This window comes from Temnothorax curvispinosus, unplaced genomic scaffold, assembly GCF_003070985.1.
Source record: "Temnothorax curvispinosus isolate PA1 unplaced genomic scaffold, ASM307098v1 QBEX01005011.1, whole genome shotgun sequence".
Lineage (NCBI taxonomy): Eukaryota > Metazoa > Arthropoda > Insecta > Hymenoptera > Formicidae > Temnothorax > Temnothorax curvispinosus.
The window spans coordinates 2,020,662-2,044,871 of NW_020214791.1; the positions used below are offsets into that span (position 1 = coordinate 2,020,662).

A 24,210-nucleotide genomic window follows, 5' to 3' on the forward strand; every position below is an offset into this window, starting at 1 on the left:
AACGTCTCCCGTCAAGATACTGACCGGCGCCGCCATTGTCGCCGTCGTCGCGTCGTTCGCCGGTAAACTTCACGGTACCCTCGCATCGGGTTCAGTAAGTTCAGTTTCGTCCAGTTTCGTCATTCGAAGGCAGTAGGCACATCCGAGGACGCACATAAACGTCCGCACTGTCACGCGAAATAAAGGACGACAGTCGAACGTTGAGGTGGGTGTCCCAGGTCGATCTGTCAATTTTTTCGCCCTCTGATGATGATGATCGTCCGGTCATCCGCCGGTCGTCCGGTCGATCGATCGGTCGGTCGACCGACCGACCGTTGGATAAAACAATGTCGTTGGTCATCACGCGTTTACGCCGATCGTGCTTTTTACACGCTTCCTTTTTCACCGGCTCCCTATCGTTCGTCGTGCCTGTCGGAAGTTAGTAAAAAGGTGTCGGAAGGTCAGCCGCGCGAAAACAACGCTGTGACGACGTTGGAACGGAGCGAGTTGGACTTGTCCGCGCTACGTGTCCCTCTCCTTCGAACGCACATAGGCGTAAACCGGTGGGCTCACGGTTTCAGTTCCCAGCTGATCTCTGTTTTGATCATTCGCTCTACTGTGCACAGTGTGCACCAGATGCACCAAATTCCGATTAAACTTGCTTGACTTGGTAACGCTATTTTGTTAACATGAACAGAACTGTTAATTTTTTCAAATTATTAGAGAAGATATTATTAGGCTGCCAAGATCTCTAGCCCACTTTCGGGCTAAATCTTGGTAGCTTAATGACAATTTTTCTGTGTGAATTTTGTATGCTTTTTCCAACTCGGTAAACTGCACGCCGTTTGTTTTTCGGTAGAATATTACAGCTTTCTGTTGGAATAGTAAATCCACATATTTAAATCAATAATCGATTTAACTTTTGATGCTAATAAGCATTCTTTTTTAAGTCTTAAGTCATTACAAAGAATTTATCGCGAAAAATATCACCCCGGCCTGTTAATTTTTCATTTAACATATGAAAAGAAAAGAAGAATTGGAAACAACGAATTATACTGCAGTTAAGAATTTTGCTTTAGGCAATTAATCGGAGTTTGGTAAAAGCCGCCGCTGTAGGTGAAGTTTATATGACGATAAAGAGATAATAGGAACATCTTGAATGATAAAATACCGAATTTAATGTCATCGTATTTTTAGCCGAAGTGTACACGTTAAATTTTATCGGTCGAAGCGCTCGTATTAGATATATTTTTACACTTCGATATCGAGAGACACAGTACCGCCAAATATATTTTTAGAATATAGGGATCCTTGAATAACACGATACCTGAATTTGATGGCACGGAGCCTCGAACAGCACGGTAAAAAGTTATGACAACCCTGCTTTTTAAGTTTTTTTTTTTAATAGTCCTTTAAACAAAATTTTATATATAGATATGGAGTCTTGAATTGCACGATTTTATATATAATCGTGTTATTCGAGGGTTATATTTATACAATGTATATTTATGTACGGCAATCCTACAGCACTAGAATGTGACGTGTCAAGTTCGCCGTGCGTTGACTCGCGACGAGTCGACACGCGGTTCGTTTTCCCGTACCTATCTCACGGAAAAACTGACCTCGTCCTTGGCAAGTAACCGCGCGATTACGAAATCTACCCGCAGCCCGGACCGAGAACTTGATCGCGATTCAATTTGGCGAGGCGCCGAGCGCGCGGAAGGGATAAGTATGTATAAGTAAAATAGAAGAAGCCGCACCGCGCGAAAAGGTACGCCAGTGACTAGTGCGAATCGATCTACCGCGCGCCTTTTTCTTTCGTCGATGCCATCACTCCGGTGGTGTCTGGTGTCACGTGTTCGCGAGCGGGCCGCGTGAAAGAATCGTCGACGACATTATTCGCGAATGGATAAATTCGCGCGTACGTCCACCGAATTAATCCCGTCCGCGAATTAATCCTCTCTCGGACGATCGCAGCCTCGACCTTCCTCGGCCTTTTACTCGTGGAGAACGGATCCAATTTTCTCGATTGCACTTTCTTTCGCTTTGAAAGAGGTAAGTCCGCAACGCGAGCCTCAGAAGTCAGAAAAGAAAGGAATAACTGTCGTTGAATAAGAAAGGGAGTGTATTTCGAAGAGACAGATTTGAACGACAAAAATAGACGAAACAAAAAAGTAATGCGCGCACATGCATATGCATACACATGCGCACAAAACCCGAATGAAATTAACAATTGCCTGCGTATTGTTTCTTATGCAAGAAATTGTAATTGCACTCGCGATGCAAGAATAGCTCGATATTGAATAAAAAATCGCCGATGCTCGGGTTGCGTTCGACGGAATCACGATTTACGCCGTGTCAACGGAATTTCGCGTGGCTTCTTAGCAGGACGATCGAATCGTTAATTTTTCGCGATCGATTCTCGATTCTGCCGAGTGTACAGAGATTCGCCGAAGGGTTTCGCGCGATTTCCCGGCTGCCAGCTATTTCCGATCTAAATTACGAAAAATCTGGATTTAACCGACTCCAAGAAAATGGAATGCGCCCACACATTCGCGATTCCGAAGTAGCTGGCCGAACACGTGGTGCGCCGCTTCGATTTTACGTAACGACGTAGCTAGCCAGCGTCTTGTGACGAACGGAGCACGTGGACCTTCAAATTCGGTGAACCCATTCACGAACGACGCGAGAAACGTTTCGTCATCTGTTTTTGTTGTCGCACTTGAACAGTTAGACTTTCGCTGCATTCCGATATTTTACTGTCAACAACTGTCGGTACTAAAAATCTATAGTATACGTAATATATACAAAAATATAGATTTTCAGTACTGACAGTGAATATCGGAATGCAGCCTTTATGTATTTTCTGTGACGTCGATGTTTATAATTTATTCAAAATAAAACAAACCAATAGCCAATTTATACTCTTCAACGTGTATTTTTCAATATACTTTATTCTTTTGTTTTCTTTTTTTTCGACGAAGCTCGAAATTACTTAAAAGGTCTATTTTACGTTATTTTCAATATATCTGCGTTTGTAGATATTAAAGAAAAAAAACTGAAAGTTTATTTTTACCTATTCTCAACATGTACTTTCCAATGCACGTTTATTTTTGCATTTGCAATTAATTTAAGTTAGAAATAACTATTAATTTGTATGTACTCTATAAAATGCATTTTTCAATGCATCTTATTCTCCTGTCTTTTTTTTTTTCAATCGACAATGTTCGTTAATTTTGCATATACAGAGTTGGAGTCCTGTTATCATTTATCGTAAGGATGGTGAGGTAAGAAATTTCGAATTGGTTACCAACCATCCCAATTGGCAACAAAGCATTGCATTGATTAAAAATTCTTAACATGCTCCGGGTTTTCAAAACTGTAAAGACGCTGATGGCACTCTTCGCACTTAGCACGTGGCAAAGTGGCTAGTAATTACTTCATTACCTTGGCACATATCCGTTTCTTATGTGTCTTCGATAATGTTCCCTCCGACGAACATCGATCGAAATTGCCTGTCTTCAAAGAGAACGCGTGATTGAAACCGGCAATCGAACCAGCGATGAATAATAAATCAACGAATCAAGAGAATAATTCAACGAGAAAGCAGGCAAATAATGATGCAAAACCATTAATTTTATTTTCTAAGGAGATCAAAGGAAATTCGATTCAATTCAAACTTGCAGCGTTAATTCTTCCTCAGCTTCTTGCATGCCTCGTCTTCGAAGATACTTTCGGTTTTTCGTAATCAGATCAGAAATCGCGCGCTTCGACAGTTACGCGTGATTCACATTTTAACGCTACGAGATGTTCAACGTGCTGGACGCTTTAGACGCTTTATCGTGGTTGAGAGGTCACGTTGATTCTATTGTGCATTCCAACGTCCAACGTTTATCTGCGAAATAGATTTATTCAATAGATCAGCAGGCACATCCGGGACGTTATCGAACAGACGCGTAATGAACTTATTTGCAAGACATAAAAGTTGAAAACGGATAAAAGAAGATATATAGCGTTATGTAAAAATACAGATTAGATAATCGTCGAGAGCCGGAGGTTCCGAAAGAGAATTGATGTTGAATCGACGCATTATAATCCGAGCGAAATATACCTTAATCGCTGCGATACACAGCGTGATGTTGATTAGCTCCAATTAGCGCGCGCTATCGTCGCTTTATGATTTTAATTATATTTCAGATCCTGACAAAAGACAAAAACAAACAACGATTTGATCTTTTCAATCGCGATATTTACGATAATATAAACATGATCGATTATTTTTACAACCTCTATCTTTACGATTTTCATTGATATTTATATGAATTATGAAAAAGATCGCGAGAGCATTAACTGTCTTAAATTAATTAGTCTTAAATACGTATAAATAATAGAAAGATTTATTTTATTTCAATAATTTACTTTTTTCTTTTTAATCTCTCATATTTTCATATAGTTTTCTTTCAAGCGTCACTTTAGATTCTCCCGTCACTTGCGCTAAAATTCAGAATAGAATTAGAAAATCATATCGACTTCTATTTATAATTTTATGTGCCGCGTAATGTCACGAAAAACATCAAAGAATCGAAATACACAGACATAAAATATTTATATAAAGATATTTATATCAAAATACAATAAAGAATTGTAAACAAAATTCTCTATCCCGAAATCTTACGCAAATTTATACAGCTAAAACGAGCTTTAAACGGTACGAATTTCGGAAAAACTGGAAAAATTCGATTGTTGTAATAAATATTAAGTCTCGCATTTTATCAAAAGAGTCGAACAACACTCAACTATTTGAATAGTTTTAAAATGCATCGAGCAGTTTAAATAAAAACTGCACGCGGATGAAATACCTCCAGATTCGCCTATCGACGGATAACCCGGCGTACGTGCAGCTTCCGACGAGAAGCGAATACGCTGATATGCGTGCGTGCATGCGTGTGTTTGTATATGTGTGTATTTAAATACTCCATTTCTTTTATCTTCTGTTATGAATATCGCGCAATATCCGAGTACTTCATTTATTAACGCATACTTATTTGCTTTAGATTGTTTTCGCACACACCGTGCCGCGTGTCGTTGTGCGAAATATCAACGAAAATTTCGAAGGTCTTATGGCCAGTCTACAATGAGTCGTTAGTCGTTAGTCAGATGTCGGAAGAAAAAGTTATAAACGTATTGTAAGCAATCGAAGGCCTGTAATCGGTGATCGTAAGAGATGGCACTTGGCCAATCGCTTATGATTGCCGATTACAGACTTCCGATCGCCTTATGACACGTTTATGACTTTTTTCGACTCTCTTCCGACATCTGACTAACGACTAACGACTCATTGTAGACTGGCCATTACGTTTTGCTTAATACATTTACAAATCCAAGTTACATATATGAAATAAATATTTGAATTGAAACCCGCGAGTATATATATCGGTGATCTTGAACATAAAAATAAGAGCTCGACATTATTCTTTATCGCGTCGCTTCCAGGACGAGAGAAAAATCACGTTTCTTCAAGTTGTTGGTAGTTTCTCACATAACCCGTTCGCGCGTCATTAATCCACCCGATGGTGTAAATATCTTTTATTTCCGCGTAGGTTAAAACAACGCGCGCACCACGTGCGCGACGCGTGCCAATTTTCCGCGTGTCGCCTCGACAATGACGAAGACGACGACGATGGTGACACGCGCTCGCAACGTGACGATAACATTTTTTTAAAGATGTATTTGCATCACGGCTTTCGGCTAGACGCGCTTTAGCGAGCCGCGAATGACTCATCGCAAATCTTCTGCGGGTTCAATCACGAAAAGCAGCGATCGAGCCTCCGATAACACTGTACAACAAAAAAAGAGCACAAGAACGAATCTTGTGACATTCGATAGTTTTTTGGACGCAGAAAACGATCTCGTTTGCCAAATTGCTCTGTCACGTCACAATTTTGAGATATTTGCAGTTAAAGTTGCAAAAATGGGCTATTTTAGTGTATTTTGGCATATTATAACTACGATATGTGACGTATCGGAGAAGTTTAATCGCAATCAAAATTAAGTATGTTATTAGGACCTTCAGCCCTTAAAAGGGATTTTTTTGTGTCGCTTATGGTTAAAAAGATATTGATGATTGGCGTAGAGCAAGGTTCGTTCTTGAGCTCGAAAAAAAGTGATTTTTTGCTGTACAATGTAATTCTCGCGATTATAATCACTCCGATTTCCACATCTCGTTAACGGTATTTACTCGGGAAAATGTAACGTCATTTTTTTCACTTTAATTATCGATAATCCTGAAATCTTCGAAGGCTATTCGAAGAGTCGTTTTCATCCATCCTGAGATGTTAATCCTTAACTAGTGAAACGACAGTTGACACTATTGCGGCGCTTACGCTTCGCGATCTTTTCGAGGCGGTTATCGATAAGACGCTAGTCACTTATCTAGGTTCAACGAAAAGAGAGAAATATCACTATCTTATCTTATGTTGTATAAAGAACATCGAACAATCGGCGGTAATTTATAAGCACAATTGTTTGCACGCTAAACAGAAAAATACTTGTTTGCTTCGCCAGTTCCGTGTCAGAAAATAGCGCCCTTACCGGTCACGAGTCAAGCTGATCGCGGTAGAACGAATCGTCGACGATCCGCTAAAATTGCGTCACAACGCGGATGTCGCGCGCACGCGAGACAGAATTAAGGCACGTTCGTTCGCAAGGTGAAGAGCGCGACCGTGGGCGATCAGCTATTCGCGGTCAGTGATCGATCACGCATCCAGGAGCGCGCTTCGTGCGATCGTCGCCGAGATCCGGAGTACCGGTTCCCCGAAATCGCGACTCGGAGCGGGCGTTCCCCGATATCTCGGCGATATCACGGAACGGGGCGCCGGGGAGGGGGGTGTCACCCCGGTGTGTTTACATGTCATCCGACGGTGATGGAAACGGCATACACAACGCCATGGCATCTCGGTCGCGGAGAGCGTATAATTGTGTTTGATCGCGCAATGACGACGGCAACGGCGGCGACGGCGGTCGAGAGGGTCGCGCGCGCGGGTGGTGGTTGAAAGGTCGCGGCCTCCGTCATTGATATGGTTATAGGGAGCGCACTTTGGACCAAACGGTCGCGCCGACTTAAGAGGGATAAAGCGCGACGGCGTTAGTCGAGATCGGTTTAGTGTCGTCCCGGCCGCGCAACGCAACGCATCGGCGCAACCCGATCTTACCCGCTTTCGCGCTTGATTTTTTTTTTCTCTAAATTTTCCCCCCTTCGCTTTTCTCTCTCTCTTTCTCCTTCCGAGCCCGCGATCTGTATAAACCGGCGAGGGATAGAACGCCGATGAATCATGGACCCCAGTCAAGAGCGACAGTAAACCGCGCAACACGTTTCGCGCACGAGAGCCGATTTCTATCAGAGGAAAAAAAAGAGAGAGAGAAAGAAAGAATAACAGAGCCGTATCTTTTCCGCCGCTGTATACGCGTTAAACGCACGTGACACACGACATTTCACGTGGGCAAGGACGACCGTGTCGACCACGGCCGCCAAACGCGATTTCACCACGCGCTTCCCACCTTCACGCTCCCGCGTGAACCTGCCACGTTCCCATACCGACTACGCCATCATGTGGTCCACAGAACCGGGCAGCTTCACCTCCAACGGGAGCATGATCGTCGTGAGCAACAGGTTGCCGTTTGTGCTGAAGAGGAACGAGCTGAGCGGCCAGTTGGAGCGCAAAGCCAGGTGAGTGTTACACTCTTTTTCCTCTTTCTGGCGAAGGAAACAAAACAGGAGGATACCGTGCGGATGACAGCGTCGCGTGCGACGAGAGAGAGAGAGAGAGAGAGAGGTCTCAGCTGTCATTCCGCATTTCACATTTGTCGCGAGTCCTCGCGCCTCGTGCGACATGATTACATGTGTTATGCGGCGATCGCGTAATATGTTCTTTAAACAAATCTCATCTCGTTTTTTTTGCATTTCGCTCGATATATAAATGAATGAAACTTTGCGGCGTCGCGCATGCTAATCGCACGGTACCTACCTGCTGTTATTATACTGCTGATGTAAATTTTTATTTACATCACGGCTCTGAAGGACGTATCTCACACGTTTCCGTATGTGTCGCAATTTCTTTTATGTTAACCAAATGGACTGTTGTAGTTGTTGCTCGAGCGATTTCTTATCCCTTAAATATGCAATTTTTCGTAGCATTTTAATTGCTTTTTTTTAAATAAATAAGGACTGCAAATTCTTCTTTACCAATTTGAACCCACCCAAGGGAGAACAGAAAGGCCAGAGAAGGTCCTTTAAACGTGCAAAATCGTGCGTTTTCAGTTTGAACTTCATACGAGAGAGTATACAATCACGTTTTGCATATATGCAAAACTGTGCACTTAAGGGTTAAGATCATAATGTCAGTTGCAATATTCAAAGCTTTCGACACTCGCGTCACTTTGCATTCCGTTTTTCACATATTTACTTAATTGAAAAACTGTGGCTCGAGGTAACGAATGCGACAAGTTACTTGCGATTATGTATCGTCTTCGGAGTTACATCACTCGCCGCTGTCATTATCTCTATACATAGGATACTGCCAGACAGTGTTATAACAGACTATCGAGATACTACTGTAGCAAAACAATGATTGCACGTATCTTATTATATACACCGACTCGTTCTAGACTGTACTTAACCCGACGTTATTAAATTAAAAATATGTACCAAGATGAAGTTTATTAAAAGAGTTTAAGCCGTAACGAATTTTTATAATATTTTTAAAAATCAAGTTTGATTCTTAAATTAAAAATTTGTAATCGATAAAATTTACCAATAAAAACCCCGTCTTGGTAACGTCGCGTTGAAATGTGAAAAATCGTAAGAATCCACGCGTTTCTGAGTGCAAGTTTCATTTTGGAAGTGGAAGGAGAGATATGTGTGGCGAACGTGCACATGTCACAAACAGAAGGAGCGATTATTTCAGTAAAAGACGCGCGTCGTATCAGAAAATAAACATACGGCGTACATAGATACAGTCAGCAGATCGGTGACAAAAATGCGAATAACAAAGTTCAACTTGAAACTTTCATATTTGGAGAACGCGATACAATCTCTGTTCGACAAGACTTCTCGCTTGAAAAATATGTTGACAAGAATATCTAGCACGTGGTAGACGCTATTTGCATCGATCGAGAAAATGCGCGCCGCAAAATCTGCCTGAGAGAGCGATTGGAGATCGCTCCACGCGCGGGGCGATTAATTGAATTGAAGTAAATAAAATAAAAAGAATGGCTGCATTCCGATATTCACTGTCAGTACTGCAAATCTATATTTTACGTCACGTATACTATAGATTTTCAGTACTGAAAGTTGCTGACAGTGAATATCGGAATGCAGCCAATATATCGACTTGGCGGGGTGAGCGTGCGCAACATAGTCCTCTTGTAATCACATTCAAAATAACTTTTTTCGACGAGCGTAATCTAATCGCAAGTATACAGATGGTACCACTCTTACAAAATGTCACGCATCAGGATTTTTGTACCGGATGGGGCTGGATTAGTGCGAATTCTTACGATCGTCTTCTGCTCGTATCATCGACGTCACGAAATTGATACGGTGAATAATCGTTAGTGATACGAATGCAATCGACGTGCGTGAAAAAAGATTCTTTGAAACCGATCTCCATAAATCCGAGTGTACGCTCCACTTATTTATCCAATTAAGTCGTGCATTCTTTATCTTGAAGGGAAGTTTCTAATTCATTTGAATATATATATATATATATATATATTATATATTATATAAAAATTTATATATATGTATATATAAATTTTTTCTATTCCAGAGACATTTATATATTACACATCCAATTAATTAGCGATCCGCTTCCGTTGTTCATATAATTCAAGTTTTTTTAATTTAGAAAACACGTTTTTATACAAGTCCTCGGCTATCTCATCGCGGATGACACGTCGGTCATTATTTCCGGTATATTCTTCAGGGCCAGCACATAATTACGCGATCGAGTCTTACGAAACCATAATGAAGTTTTCTTGGCACGGAAAAGTATATCGGGCTAACGAAGCGTGAATCACCTGTATCGTCGTACGTGTCGCCCGATTGGCGATTACCACACATTTACAGCGCATTTACCGCAAATTTCTCAAAGTGGCCGATAAGCGGTCGCGTAAGTACGCCACCTGCGTTACATGAGTCATATCGTCGCACGTGTCTACCGCGTGTCTATGCCGGTCGCATACGCGCGTGTTTCGTGTTCTTGCTCTTACATCCGCCCACGCGATCCCGTTGCAGCTCGCGATCGTACCTGACGATGTGCGACTCGCGCCGAATCGTGGAAAAATACTAACGCGAATGCAGTTGCTCCTGGTTATCGTTAGGTACTTGGCCGATAATTTTCAATGCCAAAGGTATCAATGCGTCCAATCATGCCGGATCTGTTTATCGCACACGCACGTTGAATCGTTCGTGTGTGACGGGTTATAATGTTTATATAAATTTATCTCCTTTTTTCGTTACATCATCCGATATTGTTGCGCCGAATCGGTAATGCTACAATGTACCGGGATTAATGCGAAGTTATCGAGTTATCATTAATTCGAACGAAAGCGAATCACGATAACATATTTAAGACGGCGCTATCGCGAATGTTATGTCCGGCATGATAATTCTCAAAATCTCCGTCTCATGATGTCTTTAAAACAGATCGTACGAGTTGCACACAGGTCGACGCTAATTTCAACGTCATAGAAGTGTCACATAAAAGGTCGTACAAACAGTAATTATAGCACTGTTAGATAAAAGATATTGATCGTAACGGGGAACAGCGGCGACATAAATCGTAAACATTCGTTCGTTTCCATTTATACCGAACGATTTACGACTCGATGTCGATTATTTAATAATTATATTACCACAAGGAAACTCGACTCAACTCGACACCTTTTTCTACCTGACGTTTAAAGATCGATCAGCAGGTAATCGCGCGTAAAATACAACATAGTCCACGGGGTGTCCTGGATTTCTGTAACGTCTCCCTTCATCTGCGTATTCTCTTTGATCAATTTGACGCCGAGAAGAAAAATAAATTGTGCATAATATTAGTAAACCAAATCCGTCTGAAAGTAGGCACGCATTGACTAATTAGCGAATTGTATCGTAAAAGCAGCGCGATACCCAAATTAATTACGACCGGAGTGCGACTTCCGGAATGAATGTTACGATGTCGTCACGCGTTTACGCGCGATTGACGTACTTTAGGAAATCTCTCGGCTGATCACGGACAAAGCGAGCACAACCGACCGATGCATTACGTAAACAAGTTGGTCATTATACTCAATGTCGCGCTTGAACGTGCCCGCACTAAATGTATAATTAATTAATTAATTACGACAAACGCGTTCTCCGGCGAAACGACTCTCGAGTGTCGATCAATACGATATATCGTAAACGCATTCGCTCTCTCACAATACTTTTACACGCAAGAAATGTGTTTCTTTAATTTATACATGATTAATTAAAAGCGTGATTAGGCCGTAAAAGTGACGAGAATACAGTAGGCATAACATCGACCTTTAACGTCAATTCTCACCAGCAAGATTTTTTCTCGGCGCTCCGAGATATTTGCGTTAAAAATAAAATTGTTTGAGACTGGATGCTGGATGTGTTAAACGAGCAACACCATCGACCATCGACTTCGTCAGAGTCGAGGCACGTTCCGATAATGACCTTAGACGCGCATTTCCTACTTATTTACATTTTTTTTTATTACCCATTCTTCCCATCCTATCTCGGTAACGAATAATATTAGAGTTTTATATCTGTTGCTTTTTTTTTTTTTCTAAATTCTCTTATGTATACTGGATATTTTTGTCGCTCGACAAATTAAAATGGGAAGCAGAATTCCAATAAATGCGCTTGTCATACATAACACGACTGTCAAATTGTTTGCCATTCTATTAACGTGAACGAATTAAGTATCGGATATAATTAGAACTCTGTGTCATCTGAAAGCAGATAGGTATCCGTTAACGCTCTAACGTAATTATTATAATGTTTTCCAAAACACTATTACGTCTGATAGGACAAGGAAAACATTTTTACCTAAATAAATAATTTTATATAGTAGGTAAAGCATTTAATTATTTTTTTAGAATGACAACTTGTTTAAATAAAATATCCTGTATACTCTTCTCTCTGATCCTAATTCGCAAAATCTTACAAGAATTATTTTGACAGAAAATATTTCTTCAAATATGAGATTCTCGCTCATCTTGGTTCACGTGCGTGACGTTTATTTTTGCTCATCTGTACTTTTTCATTAACTCCTCTCTATCTCTTTTTTACAGCGCCGGTGGTCTGGTAACCGCGGTAGCACCCGTTGTCATAAGCGGAAATGGAATCTGGGTCGGATGGCCGGGGATGCACATGGAAAACCCGAACGAGCCGATTCCCGAATCCGATCCCAACGATCGCACGCCCACGGCTGGTCTGCTATCACGAAAGGTGAGCCTCCGTTAATTGCGATAGCAATCGCAGCGCTGATATTTCGTTACGACTACAATTCGTGCAGCCTTACGTAATCGCGGTCTTGTATTCGTAACGTTAACGATCGTTCATACGCAGTAAAAAAAAAAAAACGGAATCACTCAACCCGCGGATCACTGTAGAAACCACTTTGATTCTTTTGTATGCAAATTTTCCAAAACAACAACCGATTAAATCGTTAAGAAAATCATAAGTTACACTATCACGTACTTAATGATGTATCTTACTGCCGCAACGTGAGAACGCCGGTTTCCCGTTTGTAAATATGCGATCGTTGTGCATCACACGAGCAAACAGTCGCGACTCACGTATTTAATCAAATTTTCTCGCATTCTCTTCAAGTTAAAGCGCCTCGCGACTTTTTGCCCTTTAAATTGTCATTCAAGATAGATAAAATAATCGTCAACAATTTAAAAAATTGAAACTTGCAGTTGTTGAGATTTTTCTTCTCGCTCGCCGTGTATAGTGGTATTGTTTTTAAATGTTTAAACATTCCGGACTGCGACATCCACGTCTTTTGGATACTTTTACTGAAACGAAATCAAGAAGGATCAGTTATCCGTAACTCAAATGAATCATAATGTGGGCCAAGCGGCACTTTATCATTATCACCGCTTTAATTACGTGGAGTGTACTAACCTTGGCATTGACAGCATGCGTATATTGACAACCTTCGGCGCGACAGGAATAAGAGTCACCACGTACGTTCCCCACCTCGATCGACCTGTAATATTCCACGTCGTCGAATGTTTCGAATCGAAATGGTCACCTTTCGCGACAAGTAGCGCGTCGGCAATAATTTAACGCTTTCCTTTCTTTTATAACAACTAGGACCAGCGGCTATTCGATCGATAATGCCATGCTTTATTTTGCTAATTGTCAGAACAGTTTATTTACGAATTAACGAGTTTGCGAGGAGTTTGCGAGTGGCAGAATCGTTACGAAAATCGCCTTCCACGGTCGAGGAAGAAAATTGATGAACCAGATCGATCGGAGATGCCCTTTGCCGTTCCCCTCGGCGCCAGAAAGTTCGGCGATAGTTCAAAACAGCTTATTTGTAGACTGTTTTCACGGCGATATCGCGTATTTTCCGGCAAGAGCAACGCGACTTTACTCTCTGATAAACGATCATTTTATTCTCTTTCGGCACGTAAAGCATAAAAGCTCTTGTAATGATTAATGCGCGCATTTCATATTCATAATCGTTATAAACCACTTTGCCGTTGGCGTAGATTGAAGCAACACGATGAAACGATGACGTTTTAACAGCTCTCTTATTGGAAAACTCTCGGAGAGACGTTCAGTAGCCTTTTTTCCTTGACGTAGGAAGAAACGAATGTCGAAGCTCCGTCGTTTAGACACCGCCAACGCATTCGGAAAAACGGTGTCGAGAACGTAATAGTATTATTGTACATACGTTCCGTGTTTATCTGAACTGGACTAACTGATCTTCGACCTACGATTTAATTCTTCATCTGCGAGATCAAACTTGGATAAGGTACATTTTCTCTCGCGTATTACGTAACAACTAGCACAATGCCAAGCGCGTCCGTTATTATTGTTACTTTTTAAATTTTAATTATTATTATTATCGGTCGCCTAACGCGATTTCGCGCGTGAATGAGTTCGAAATGAACTGACAGTGTCACGGATATTCGTGTCACGAGGTCGATCGGTGGGTTATCGGCTGGATGACGGCGTTGCAAGCCTATCGGTAAAATGACGACTTCTGGCTAGCTGGCCGGCTACGCTGGTGATTAGCGGATTAGCGGATACCACGTATATACACCCACGCGCGGACGTCGCGGCGGATCACGTGAATCGCCGCAAGAGCGCCTTTCAAGATCGCCGATAATGATGTCCAGGCGATAGCCTACGACACCGTTAAACAAAACAGCGGTGATTAAGTCCGACGCGGACGCAGGCTGCGTGGCGACCGGCACGACGATTATCGTTACGTGGAAATTTTCAACGGCTTACTCAGGCATTGGATTTCTAAAAGGAAAAAAAGAAACGACTGACCCCGGAATCTGTTAATTTCTTGCACAAATCACCATCCCGATACCGCTCGAGCAATTCAAAATATTCGAAAAATTAAAATTAAAGAGAAATTATTATTTCTAATCAAAATGACAAGTATAAAGATAAACAAAAGCTTATACGTCTTGATAAAAATACAAGGGAAAGGACTTAAAGAATTATTTAAAAAGATTATTCCTTTTCTAGAGTAATGCCTTTTTTAGAGAGATACCCTATTTGGAAAGACACCTTTTATTTATACCGGAATTATTTACACCAGCCTGTGCATGCCTACCTTTTTTGTTCGGTTTTTGAAAATGTAAAGCAATATTTGCCGATTTTCATCGATACCGCCAGGCCTTTCAACACTAAGAAATTATTTTTTATTTTTTATTTTTACTGTGACATGAAAGTCTTTCCTCTTGCTTCTTTCTGAAACTTACTTTTCCGCCTTACATCGATTTCACCATCGGCGTTTCGGTGGCTGCACATGCATCGTTCTTTGCTCAGCCGCTCTATTTTGCCGTCTATCGCTGGCCGTGACGTTTCAATAATATGTTTGCATAACACGACGAGCATGTAGGAAACAAAGAAGGCAAGAATGAAAAACAATGCTGTAAGGGGGGAAAGCCGACTATCATGTCGTGTCACGTGGAGTACGCTTGCGAGACACGCGATAACGAGCAATTAAAATGTTTTCATTATAATCATTATTTCCTAAATGGACCGTCGGGCGAAGCGGAGATGCGAGATACACGTTTTTCATAAAATCTGCCTATGCGTCTAAATAACAAAGATAACTTTGTACTGACAGAGATTCGAGATCATCGTGCCGAAATAATCACGCCGCGCAACTGGTATATGCGTCGATACTCGATATGCCAATCGGTATAGGTACCAGTCGAAACTTATCAATGGTATACAAACTGGTATACTTTTTATTTGCTGTCTAGTTTCAAAATATTTTTCCTTGCAAATAATACGATCGAAATATTTCTGAAATTCTCCGCGCAATTATCGAATAATACTTATAATATCGCTACTCGTTATCGCGATCTGTCTCTCGGCTGCGAATTTCTCCAATCGGAAGGGACCACTTGACACGTGTGCGTGCAACAAATTCGATTGGAGGGACTTAGAATGCTGACCGCGTGAAATGCGCTATTACGGCCCCATAATTACATTTGTAATGCTTTACGCCGACGTTCGTAATTCGGAGCGACAGCGCGCTTTTAACACAGTTCTGACCCCGCGATCCCTCAAATTAAAATCGATCGAGGTCATCGCTTGTTTCCACCCGATTTCGCTCGACGATTAAAGAAATCGTCGGTGAATTGATACGTTTTATCATTCCGCGGTTAAGCAACTCCGACGCGTACGAGACTCTCCTCTCCTCTCTCTCGTTCTCGCTCGAGATAAAACAATGACGATCTCCCAATCCGGCCGGACTCATGTATGTACATACATACATACATACATACATACATACGCGACGGGGGAAAGAAGCCCCGCCGTCGCTTTCCCTGACCTCTCTTAATTAATATGCCTGTAAAACGGCGATATCCGCATCGAAGAGAAACAACAAACCGACAGTCGCGGTTGGTTGTGTCTATCGCAGAAGTATCAAGCCCCGCGTTATCGCCTGTCAGCGATTGCTCACTTGCGTCAGGCAAGCCGCGCGCCTCTTTGGCGCGCGGCCTGTTTTCACAGTCGCAATTGGAAATAAAGGAGGTAGTGTCGTGGGTAAAATAACAATGAGTGGCGTGAGATACTGAGAGGAGGAACCGGTAATCAGATTTTACACACTTTCACACAATCCGATACTTATCGCCCCTGTCCCATTTCTTATTATCAATTTTTCGCGATGCCGCTTCCGTTGAATGATTCTCGACTCGCGATACATATCTTACACATATTATACAGTTAGAAACTTCTAAAAAAATGTTTTTTTTTGTTTGCTATAGAGATATAACTCCCTTTAAATCTTTTATGCAAACGTTTGTTAGAACAATGCAACTAATCCTTATGTCACTTTATAGTGTCTATTAAAACAACGATAACTGATAACACACACGATTCAACTCGAAGTACTATACACAAAATAACTCTTAATTGTATGTCAGTACATCAATACATATGTGTCTCTGGATAAGTTCACAGTCCAAAATAAAAATAATGATATATAAACTTAAATCGTTTACTTTATTTTTCGAGTTATAAATGAGGGGAAACGCTTGAAATGCCCGCCGTAATCATAATTCTGTATATATGACGTTATTGGACATTGTCATTTTAAATGAAATATATAATTATATATTTAACAGTAATTATAATTAATAATAATTAATATGTAATAATTGTTATTAATTATTAACAATAACAATAACTTTACATATTTATGTGCCTGCATATGCATACATGACTGTAGGAGATTACTTACTTCACATGTGGAACATCTAAAAATACAATTACACTTACTGACAAGTTTGCCAAGGTGCTCCGTCATATTCTGATGCTATTTAATACGCTATCTGCATTGCAATATGCTTCCAACTCGAATTAATCCTCTTGAAATAGTGACAGAAATGCGTATTAAGAGTACGAATGATCGTAAAGAACCGCGACGAAGAATTCCCCTCAGTCTCTCAATCTTAATTTTCCTTTCTTTATTTTCAGGTTGTCGCGGTGCACATTGAACCCGGCGTCTTTGACTCGTATTACAACGGATGCTGCAATGGAACGTTTTGGCCCCTCTTCCATTCTATGCCGGATCGGGCGACCTTCATCGCAGATCATTGGCGCGCGTATTCCATTGTCAATGAAGAGTTCGCAGCGGAGACAGTACGATTTTATGCTTGTGATGATTATCGACCGCGTTTTTATTTAAGAATATCTTTTATTCCAACTGGATCTCATTAATTCACGTCTTCAACGTCATCTCGTAATTCACCTTTAATTCAATATTCCCGTATTCGCCCTTAATTCAATATTTCCGTTTCAGTAAAATGCAAACGTAATAATGTTATAATAATATTTACTGTCCTCATAATGCAAAAAAAATTGCATTAACTAAGAGCTAAATGTTATAAAAACACATTCAGTATTCCTGACGTAGTAATTAAGCGATTTCTCAGTTCTCCTGAATATCAGATGAATTTGTCTGACGTAGGTCGGCGCCTTGGAACAAATCCACAAGGAACAGGAGAATCAGCAGAACGGCACGCCATTGGTATGGGTTCACGATTACCATCTTATGTTAGCCGCCAATTGGATCAGACAGGCGGCTGAAGATAAGAATCTCAGACTTAAATTAGGTTTCTTCCTTCACATACCCTTCCCGCCGTGGGACATCTTCAGGTTGTTCCCATGGGCCGACGAGATCCTGCAGGGTATGCTGGGTGAGTGGTTCTTCCTGATATCGCGTGAATTGTTTCTCTTCTTGGACCAATTTCTAACGTGACTCTCTTTGTGGCAACGCAACGTTTAGGGTGCGACATGGTGGGTTTCCACATTCAGGATTATTGCCTGAACTTCGTCGATTGCTGCCAGAGGAGTCTCGGCTGCAGAGTGGACCGTAAGAACTTGCTGGTCGAACACGGCGGTAGAACAGTGCGGGTAAGGCCGCTGCCGATCGGTATACCATTCGATAGGTTCGTCTCGTTGGCGGAGACCGCACCGAAAGTCATTACGTCGAGTCAGAAGATCGTCCTCGGCGTCGATCGGCTCGATTACACGAAGGGCCTCGTTCACAGACTGAAAGCCTTCGAGATGCTGTTGGAGAAACATCCCGAGCATCGCGAACAGGTCATTATCTAATGCACTTATTTGCGAGTTCTTTCCTCGCAAAGTGATTTGCCGATGGTATCAGAGCTGTCGAAACGGTCATATTCAAATCCCGTTTACGTGGCGTATGTTAGGTGACGATGCTTCAAATCGCAGTACCCTCACGCACTGACGTTCGCGAGTATCAGGAGCTGAAGCTCGAAATGGAACAACTGATCGGCTCCATAAACGGTCGCTTTACAACGCCCAACTGGTCGCCCATACGTTACATTTACGGCTGTGTGAGCCAGGACGAGCTCGCGGCGTTCTACAGGGACGCCGCCGTCGCTCTCGTCACACCGCTCCGGGACGGCATGAATTTGGTCGCCAAGGAATTCGTTGCCTGTCAGATCAACACACCGCCGGGAGTACTGATAGTATCGCCATTTGCTGGGGCTGGCGAAATGATGCACGAAGCCTTGATTTGTAATCCTTATGAGATCGACGAGGCCGCGGAGGTGATTCACAGGTACACTATCCGTTTTTTTCGTAACGGAACTAGTCTGAATAGATTAAATTATGTGCTATTTGTCGATTCGAGGTTTTATTTTTCCTTGTAATCTAGTTTTAATTAAGATGCGATTTGTGATACCCGTGAACGAAGTGAAATGATTTAAATTTGCTTTGACAGGGCGCTCACCATGCCAGAGGACGAACGCACGTTGAGAATGAACCACTTACGTCGGCGCGAGAGGATATACGACGTTAATTACTGGATGAAGTCCTTCCTTCAGGTAATGGGATCCCTCGAGGAGACCGATTCCGTGGGCGCTACCGTGATGCAGCCCGTGACCATGGATGATTTCGACGATTACTTGAGCAAGTAGGTATCATATTTGTTAAGAGATGTGCATGACTGGGCCCGACCAGCGCATGCGCATGAACGGGAGATATCCATAGACCATAAGATGTGTGATAATACACAAATATTTACATAAGTAACGAATATCGCGCAATTATCTTGCGCGAAGGGAGCACTTCAGGAAAAAGGCTCACTGCATTGATATTTTAGATTTAAGTTAAAATTAAGTGAATACGGCGTTTTCTCCCTTTGATTGTTTAAGTGAATCAGCTACGCTTCTGATACTCTTAAGCTGAGCATGAGTTTGGGTACGTCGCAGCGTGATTATATAATTAATTGGCTATGCTTATGACGTCGTCGCCGATGGCGGTAACGACGGTGATTGACGATGCATTCTCTTGCTATGTGAGATGTATTGATCCTAAATACCCTGTCCAAACATCCCCATGATCTGTAAATCGGGATATACGAGATTGAAAAATCAAAGAACACGCTTTTACGAGATGACGGCGGGCCCACGCGAGCGAATGTTACCTGACTCATGACGAAAGCCGGATAACGATCCAGTGACAACCACATGTTCCCTAGGTACATCGGTAATAATTATAAATTGGCGCTTCTATTGGATTACGACGGTACGCTGGCACCCATTGCCACGCATCCCGACCTGGCGATTCTACCGCTCGAGACGAAGAACGTCCTACAAAGGTTGTCGAACATGTCGGACGTTTACATCGCGATTATATCGGGCAGAAACGTGAACAACGTGAAATCGATGGTCGGGATAGAGGGTATCACGTACGCCGGGAATCACGGACTGGAGATCCTGCACCCGGACGGCAGTAAGTTCGTCCATCCCATGCCTGCCGAACTGGAGGAACAGGTTGGCAGTCTGATGCAAACTCTTCAGGAACAGGTACGCGAGATCCCCATCGATATTTGTAATATAAATACAGATATAAATATACATGATATCGCTTGGAACGCTTCTCGTTGATGGAAGATGATAGATGGTCCATAATGACTATGAAATCGTTAACGGCGCTATCTTATTAAATGGATTAAATATTTATCACGCGAAATCATTAAGAGATTCAGATCGCACGTTTTCTATATTTATCCTGACAAAATCTACAATGTATTTACGTGTCCTGTCTGCCGTGCTGATAAAGCTTTGCAGGGACGGCGCCTGGGTCGAAAATAAAGGTGCGCTTCTCACGTTCCACTATCGTGAAACTCCGATGGAGGGTCGCCCCAAGATGGTCGAGCTAGCTAAAAAACTTATCGAGAAGGCGGGATTCAAGGCCTGTGCCGCTCATTGCGCTATCGAGGCGAGACCGCCGGTCGAATGGAACAAAGGCCGTGCTTCTATCTACATCCTGCGCACGGCATTCGGCCTGGATTGGAGCGAGCGTATCAGGATTATATACGCTGGCGACGATGTCACGGACGAAGACGCGATGAAGGTACGAAGTCGATCGATTCTGCCGCTCCTGTTCGAGCGAGGATATCTTTTAGTCCATCAGAAACGGCATTAGCGTATCGGTCATCATGAGAATTTGAATCTATTTCTGTCTAGGCATTGAAAGGTATGGCCGCTACTTTCCGCGTTGCGTCATCGCACATCATTCGTACGTCCGCGGAGAGACGTTTGCCCAGCACGGATTCGGTTCTGACGATGTTGAAGTGGGTCGAGAGGCATCTCAGCAGGCGCAAGCCCCGCAACAGCATCGACATCCCGGGAATTCCGTCGCGGTTTCGACGGGGCAGCGGCGGTGTCACGATGGAAATGTCTTACACTCCGCCAAAAACACCCCTCGAATCGTAGGTGATGCTCAAATGTTCCCTCGTTAGCACATCAGGTATATACCCGGCGCGATATATATCTATCATAGGGTTATAATGTACTCGTAAAGTCAACCAACACAGACGGAGGAGCAAGAGGTAACGAAGGGATCGCTGTGAGCAGGTAAAAGAGTCGAAGATAAGTTAACGAGACCCATGCCTAAACTCCAGTATAGCCGAGTATAGCCGCTGAGGAGAATGTCGCGATCGGAAAGTCCAAAGAAACAAGACGGTTCTTCCTAACTGAGAAGTGTGATAATGATATTGTATCACCAATGGAGTCACCAACACGGAGACTTAACTAACGATAAGAGATACGAGGAATCAAATCTTTACGTTGATTCTCCAGCTTTTAATGTCGATTGATGTATTTAGACCTTAGTCCGAAAAAGATATCGAGCTCGTACGAAGTACATCGTGATATCGCGATAAATGTTTTCCGCACGACTAAAACTTCTACTTTGGCTCTATAACAGAAAGATGTATATATTATATACCTATATTTTCGATGTAAAATGTATTCTTACCGAATTTATAATTGTATCATGTGAAATATGATATACGTATTCTCCATGTTTCTCCATGGAGATATAGCATTTAAACACTTGGGTTTTAGATCCGCGTCGCTCAATGAAAAGATAAACACTCGGCAATCAACATTCGAATTCTGCATATTACATTTATTAGATGTGTTTTACCTCGTTAACGATTTCTATCGATAGTATAGATATGACGAAATGAAAGAACTTGTCTTAGGATAATATTTACGAAGTACGTTTTGTTTTTGAAAATGTCTAATTAATTTATTTGTCTTTCTTCTCTCTCTCTCTCTCTCTCTCTCCCCTCTTTCTCCTCCTCATTTTTTTTAATGACCAACTGCATTACGTATATTACAAAAATGAATCATTAGCTTTCGGACAAGCGTGACACTAAGAACATTAGATTATATCGTTGTTTTGAGAAAAAGACGCATGTATAATTTCGTATCACATCCTTTGATATTAAAACTCTCCCTAACGGAGCAATCGGAATCATTCTTCATGTCTAAAGGTGCGTCTCCACCTGCGAGTAAGAACTCTCGAGAGCAAAAAGAAAAAGAGAGAGAGAGATACTCTCGAGAGTCTCTCTCTCTTTCTCTCTTTTTGCTCTCGAGAGTTCTTACTCGCAAGTGGACACGCACCATTAGAATAGAAATTTAGTTCGCCGTATTGGACTGTCTCTTTATATAATCCAGCAATCGAGTTATCAAGAAATGGAGTGCCAATTTGTATTTCGTATCACGCAATTTGCGGCAAAAATGATATCAACGTAATAGTAAAGAACCCTAACACACTATCAAGAAATGATAATTCTGCGCTCTGTACGTAAATCCATAGCGAACGCATAAAACTGTGGAAACGAATGAACGAGAAAAGAGCAAAATCTAAGCAGAGGTTCAAGATAGATTTTACACTTTTTTTTTAAATAGGATAAGAATATGCGATTGTGTAAAAAAAAAAGAGACGAAATAGGGTTACCGGTAGTTATACTGGTATAGTTGCTTTGGTTGTGCGTATAATGATTAATGGTAGTAAGTAAGAAACGGCTAAATTAAGATCTATGCCTCCTACGTATCTAAAAGATATGGTGCCGTTGCGCATTTCTCCGTGCCACCGGATAATACTGACTATAAACTGGTAAAAGCTGGCAACGTGTATCCGTCTCTTGTCGCGCGAGCTTATTTCGAACTGAGAAACTTTCCGAAAGTAACTCATTGAGTAAAGTAGCGTCATTATTTGCACAAAACGCAATTTGTCACGATAGAGAGACGTCTTTGAAAACGTGACGAAATGTAGCGATTTTAACGGATTACAATAAGCAAATATAGAGATAGATTCGTCCTGAGGTGAAACTGTATGAAATTGTACGAATATTATTTATTAAAAATATAAAAATTACCTCGAGCATTTTAGAAGGGGCTATTTCAGATTTTAATGCCATTTTATTCTTGCAGTTTTGTTCTAAAAACGAATTTTTTTAAAAATTTGTCTCCTTGAAGTGTAACGTCACGTTTTATTTCGCAATTACTTTCCCTTACATAGCTACCCCTTATTTACTTCTTTAATCCGCTTAGCGGCCGGCGCGTTCTTTTCATCTGCCACCTGCGACGCGACTCGGAAGCGAATGTTTGCAAACTAAATTAAAATACGTTTTATTCATCAATAAGTCAGTGATGTAATTATTGACGCTAGCTGCACATGGAGCAAAAAAGCTTAGCGGTCGGAAGATCAAACGTTGTGTAACACCTAATGAGAGCGATTAGCAATTAAGTATATAATATATATCATATACATATATGTATAATAAATATCAATTATCGGTATCTCGGAGGCTTCGCGTATTGCGCGAGCGCAGGCCAGATTCTATAATCTCGTACTTTCGCCGCTGTATTTATTAGTCAATTATAATAATCGCCGGATAATGAGCGACAGAGGCTGACGATTAGGTGGACGAGGGAGAAGAGAACGAAGCGATAAACGCAACAGCAATCAATAAGGAAAATATAAGCACAAAGCGAAATGTAAATTACTGTTACGACGTCGAGTCTACATCTATCGGAAATACCATATCGCGTAACGCCATTTCCGTTGAAAGTATACGTAGGAGAGAGAAAAAAAGAGTATGTCCCTGGTAAAAAAATATCTTATTTTTCTTAGAAATTCTTTAAAAATTGAGACTTATATGAAAATACTTTCAGAAATAATTGGATGAGGATTTTTCGAATATTTTAATATCCGTATGTATGAAATTTTGTGATAAACTGTACAGATTTCCTCATATTTATTTAAATTTGTAGATATGTTAGCGGGAAAAATTTGAAATATTTTATTTTGTCTGAATTTTTCTAAAAAAAATTTCCAATTTCTATAAAAAAAAAAAATCTAAAAAATTCTGAGAATTCTTGAAAAAATCTGAAAATTTTTATAAAAATTCTGATATGAAAAATAATATGAAAAATTCTGATATTTTTTCACCAGGGGTATGTATATATAACAAGATATGTATAAATATACGCGTACACGCGTACAGAGTCCTAACACGTGCCCTTAAAGCAAAATTCTACTGCTCTCCGACTTCTTAAAAAAAAAAAGAAAAGAAAAAAAGATAGAGAACAAGATATTCTACGTTTTGTACGAGTACTTGGTTTTTACTTCGT

General features: G+C 41.4%; 1 protein-coding gene and 1 long non-coding RNA gene across 4 annotated transcripts; one reads left to right on the plus strand and one right to left on the minus strand.

The window, feature by feature from the left end:
* Positions 1-24: 24 nt before the first annotated feature.
* LOC112454379 (alpha,alpha-trehalose-phosphate synthase [UDP-forming]) lies at positions 25-22,960 on the plus strand. 3 transcript variants are annotated; one of them, XM_025015736.1, is made up of 11 exons: positions 25-205; positions 7,600-7,705; positions 12,328-12,484; positions 17,222-17,386; positions 17,715-17,943; positions 18,033-18,349; positions 18,463-18,836; positions 18,999-19,190; positions 19,758-20,085; positions 20,342-20,635; positions 20,749-22,960. In XM_025015736.1, the coding sequence occupies exons 2-11, from the start codon at positions 7,629-7,631 to the stop codon at positions 20,995-20,997; spliced, it is 2,382 nt and encodes a 793-aa protein (XP_024871504.1). In that variant the 5' UTR covers positions 25-205; positions 7,600-7,628; the 3' UTR covers positions 20,998-22,960. The 3 variants fall into 3 exon arrangements, with proteins under 3 accessions (XP_024871504.1, XP_024871505.1, XP_024871503.1); XM_025015737.1 differs by lacking the exon at positions 25-205 and adding an exon at positions 1,806-2,034; XM_025015735.1 differs by lacking the exon at positions 25-205 and having other exon boundaries at positions 6,935-7,705.
* LOC112454380 lies at positions 3,595-6,759 on the minus strand. The gene is made up of 2 exons (XR_003040722.1): positions 6,571-6,759; positions 3,595-3,874 (listed from the first exon to the last, which is right to left on the minus strand). It is a non-coding gene; the product is annotated as an uncharacterized LOC112454380 (long non-coding RNA).
* Positions 22,961-24,210: the final 1,250 nt, after the last annotated feature.